The 3,782-nt window shown below is 44.7% G+C and overlaps 1 protein-coding gene across 1 annotated transcript in view; it reads right to left on the minus strand.

Moving 5' to 3' along the window:
- PKHD1L1 (polycystic kidney and hepatic disease 1 (autosomal recessive)-like 1) overlaps positions 1–3,545 on the minus strand; it is a 180,730-nt gene extending 177,185 nt beyond the window's left edge. Inside the window, exons 1-2 of the mRNA XM_010863452.1 lie at positions 3,390–3,545; positions 1,216–1,305 (exon numbers count right to left, since the gene is read on the minus strand). Of these exons, the coding sequence (XP_010861754.1) occupies positions 1,216–1,305; positions 3,390–3,462 (163 nt within the window). The 5' untranslated portion in view covers positions 3,463–3,545. The remainder of the gene's footprint in view (positions 1–1,215; positions 1,306–3,389) is intronic.
- Between the last annotated feature and the right edge of the window lie 237 nt (positions 3,546–3,782).

A 3,782-nucleotide genomic window follows, 5' to 3' on the forward strand; every position in this document is an offset into this window, starting at 1 on the left:
TTCCCTCCCTCTTGAGTCTCCCACCCACCCCCATCCTACCCTTAGGTAGTCACAGAGCACCAGGCTGGGCTCCCAGTGTGAATATAGCAGCTTCCCACTTTTGCGGCAGAAGGAAATAGCTGAGCGGTTTTATTGTTTTGTTTTGTTTCGGGTGCTTCTCTCATGGCATCTAAATCTCTGTTAAAAATCCAGCACTATCTAAGAAATACTAACAATAAATATTATAAGGGACCTATGGATAAAGACATTTAAAAAAGTCTTTAACAAACACATTGTCTCCAGGTGTCTAACTCTTAAAACAAACAAACAAACACACACACACACTTTAATCCAAAATGTACTGTTCACAATTTAGAGGCACAAACCATTTCAAGTACACCCGAGAGATTAAAATTCTACAGAAATTTTACTTAGAAATATTGAAAGACACTTCAATATATATGACAGAATTGTTAAATATCTTGCTTTGTTAATTCTCTGACTCCAAAAAAATCCCATTGCACTTTTTATTTTAAAGACTAAATAAAAGTTTTTATTAATATTCTTTAAAAACCTTTCTTTCCCATCCTTCAAAAATTCATAACTATCTGAATACTACCATCATTTAGATTGTAAAGGCTGAATGGCTAAATGAACCATGTATTTCTATTTAACTCAAGAAACAGTTGCTCATTAAATATATTTGGTAATTGCCTACTTTGTTTCCATCCCAAGACCAGGCAAGGAGAAAGTCATACATAACCCATGTTCTGATGAAGTATATGATAAGGATTGCGTGGCAGAAGAAGGGATCCAAAGCTTTGCTTTCAACTGTCTTTCTCCCTTCATAACCATTCTACTTCTCCATCATACCTCCTTACTAACATCCTACTCCCTCGAACTCCACAAATATTTTATTTAATATAAAAATAAATGCTATTAGACCCATGAGGAACAAAGTAGGTAACTGCAGAGTTGGGTTACAGATGTTCCTTTCAATTCAGTCATTATAGTCCAGATCCTGGAGTTAAACAAGTAATTATAATACAAATTCAGATTGTCAGGTTGATAGAGACTCTCTGGGGTTTCATTAGGTGTCAAAGAGGATAGAGTTTTCCTACTCTGGCCAAATAGAGAAGCAACTCTAGTGGATTTAGAAGAGGAAAAAAATCAATCTCTAAATGCGAAAGTCTTTAAAATACCTCAACCTTGGTGAAAAATAAAAGGCAACCGTACCTTCTCCTTTGATAGTCAGCCTTGTTGCTCCATTTATGCTGCCATATTTAGGTATTATTTCTGTGATTTTGGGAATTATTTTAGAGCCATCTGAAAGATATGAAAGTACAGTAGAAGTAAAAGCCTCAAGTACATCATTTCAGCATCAAATGTTATGTTACAAATTACAATGGTATAAGAAAATCATCATGGAGATTACAGGACAGAAAGTAAATACACTTATGTTTTATTTTTGGTTCTATTCCTAACCAATGACCAGACAGGGAGTTAAGTCTTTAACTTAGTTAATACTCATTGACTTCATGTAGAGCACTATCTTACATGCTACAAAGAGGAATAATACATGATCATTTTCAGCATTCGTACCTATCATATTAAACATTTATTAGACCCTTAATTGCATATAGAGCTCTGCTAGATACAGTCAGTTCCAAACTACAGCTATCAGCCCACACAAGCAGCAGACAAGGCTGGAGAAACAGCTCTGTGGAGAATATGGTCATTATCAAAACCCCTAAGAAATGCATAGCCTGGTAAGTTGAAAGAATAGTCCAGATACAGAAAGGAATGGTGTGTTTTAAGAAGAAACTGTTTTCTGTGACAGAGTTAAGACTTCAGGGAAGATCATTTCTGAAACTTTCTGATAATAGTGAGTTCTCAATGTAAAGGTCACTAATTCATTCAATAAACAGTGTTAGGCTCCTGGGCATTGACAAATGTGTGGCATTCCCAACTTTTCCAAAAGCTCAACTTGTAGAGTGACAGAAGAGAGCACAGGGGTGACGTGAGTAAGAAGGGGTATTTCATCCACACTGCTTGGGTCATACTGGCTTTTTGAAAAAAGAATGTAGCTGCTGCACCTGGGAGAGCAAACACGGATTAGCTAGACTGGACAAACCGGGGGCAAGGTGGACTTCTAGGCCAAGACAGGTGCCTCTGCAAACACAGGGATGAGTGAGCAGTTTCTTTGGGGAACTGGAATTCATGCTTCAAAATAACTCAAAAGTTACAGGATGCCTTAAGGGATTTATTTTCTGCTTAAACTGTACTGGTAATTATTTGGTCCAGTAACAAATTCTCAGAATAGGTGGGAAAAGTTAAGTGATACAAAGAAAAGCCACAGATGTTTGAAATGGACGACTGAGAAAAAGTTTAAAAATTATGATTTAATTCATTCCTGCCTGAGAAAAGTTTAGTGTGGACTTCACCTACAGTGGCAAAAGCTCTCCACCATAAAGAAGACTGCCTCCCCGCTCCAAGACCCAATGACTGCCCCTGACGTCTGTCTTTGTCAAGAGTTTCAAGGCCACTCCTGCTTCAGGCACATTTGTAACCTGGAGCAGTCCACAGCCAGGAGTAGGAAACTCCAGTGAACAGGCTGGATCCTATCTCCTAGATGCACTGCTTCTCACCTATCTCAGGTTCATCCTTCCCGTTATCTCCACCGCCAACTCCAGTTTCTTATCTTATCAAGTCTCGTCCCAGCCCTCTCTTGGGTATTAGTTGAAGGCACAGGGCAGCTGCCCCTGGAAATGACTGACACCCGCCACAAAGACCCATTCCTGTCCTACTGGGAGACTCTGTCCTTCTTTAATGGAGAAGGGACCCAAAAATGGAGAAGAGAGGGGTCGGATTGTGTCCTCCACCCCCAGCCAAGTGAAAAAGGTGAAGTTTTAGTTCCTCAGTCGTGTCCGACTCTACGACCGCATGCACTGAAGCCCATCAGGTTCCCCCGTCTATGGGATTCTCCAGGCAAGAATACTGGAGTGGGTTGCCATACCCTTTTCCAGGGGATCTTCCCGACCCAGGTCTCCCGCATTGCAGGCGGGGTCTTTACCGTCTGAGGCAACAGGGAAGCCCACCCGCAGCCAAATTGCAGTCTATTTTTCAACTGAGTCACCACGGATGAAAGGCATGAGGTTCCATAATTCAAACAGCACCTCTGACGGCAAGAGCAATCTGTCTTCGTATGTCTTTCTGTGACTGCGTGTCTGTCTGTCTCAGGCTAATCCTGCGTTCCAGGATTACTAAACCTAGTCCCCAGGATCGCCATGCAGTTGCGCACCCTCAGCCTTGACCTAGGCAGGAGCCAGGCAGTGCCGCCCCTCCCCGGACCTCGGGAGCATCTACACCAAACTCTCCTGCTTGCCTCCCTGGTGCCCCAACTGAGTTACCTGCGCGGGGCTCTACGACGCTCAGGAGCAGCCCCCAGAGGCCGCAGGTCGCCCAAAGCCACAGGTGTCCCATTGCAGCGCTAGAGGCACAGGGTCCACGCCCGCTACTCGCCTGCAGCTCGGCCAGCGCCGCGTTCAGCCCGCTAGCGCGCCCGCCTCGTCCAGGCGCGCAGGCGGACTCGCAGCCCCGGGGCCGCCCCACGCCCGCCCCGCCCCGCCCCGCCCCGCCGGCCCCGGCGCCCCCGGGGTTCGCGCGCAGACGCACACCTTTCACCCAGCGCCTGGCGCCCTGGCCCGTTGGTCGCTATCGCACCTCCGCACTCAGACTTGGGTGCTGACGCTGCAAGGCTGTCTCCACAGGTTCAATAACCCCACTTTTTCTTCGCAAGAAAG

This window comes from Bison bison, unplaced genomic scaffold, assembly GCF_000754665.1.
Source record: "Bison bison bison isolate TAMUID 2011002044 unplaced genomic scaffold, Bison_UMD1.0 scf7180017864491, whole genome shotgun sequence".
NCBI lineage: Eukaryota > Metazoa > Chordata > Mammalia > Artiodactyla > Bovidae > Bison > Bison bison.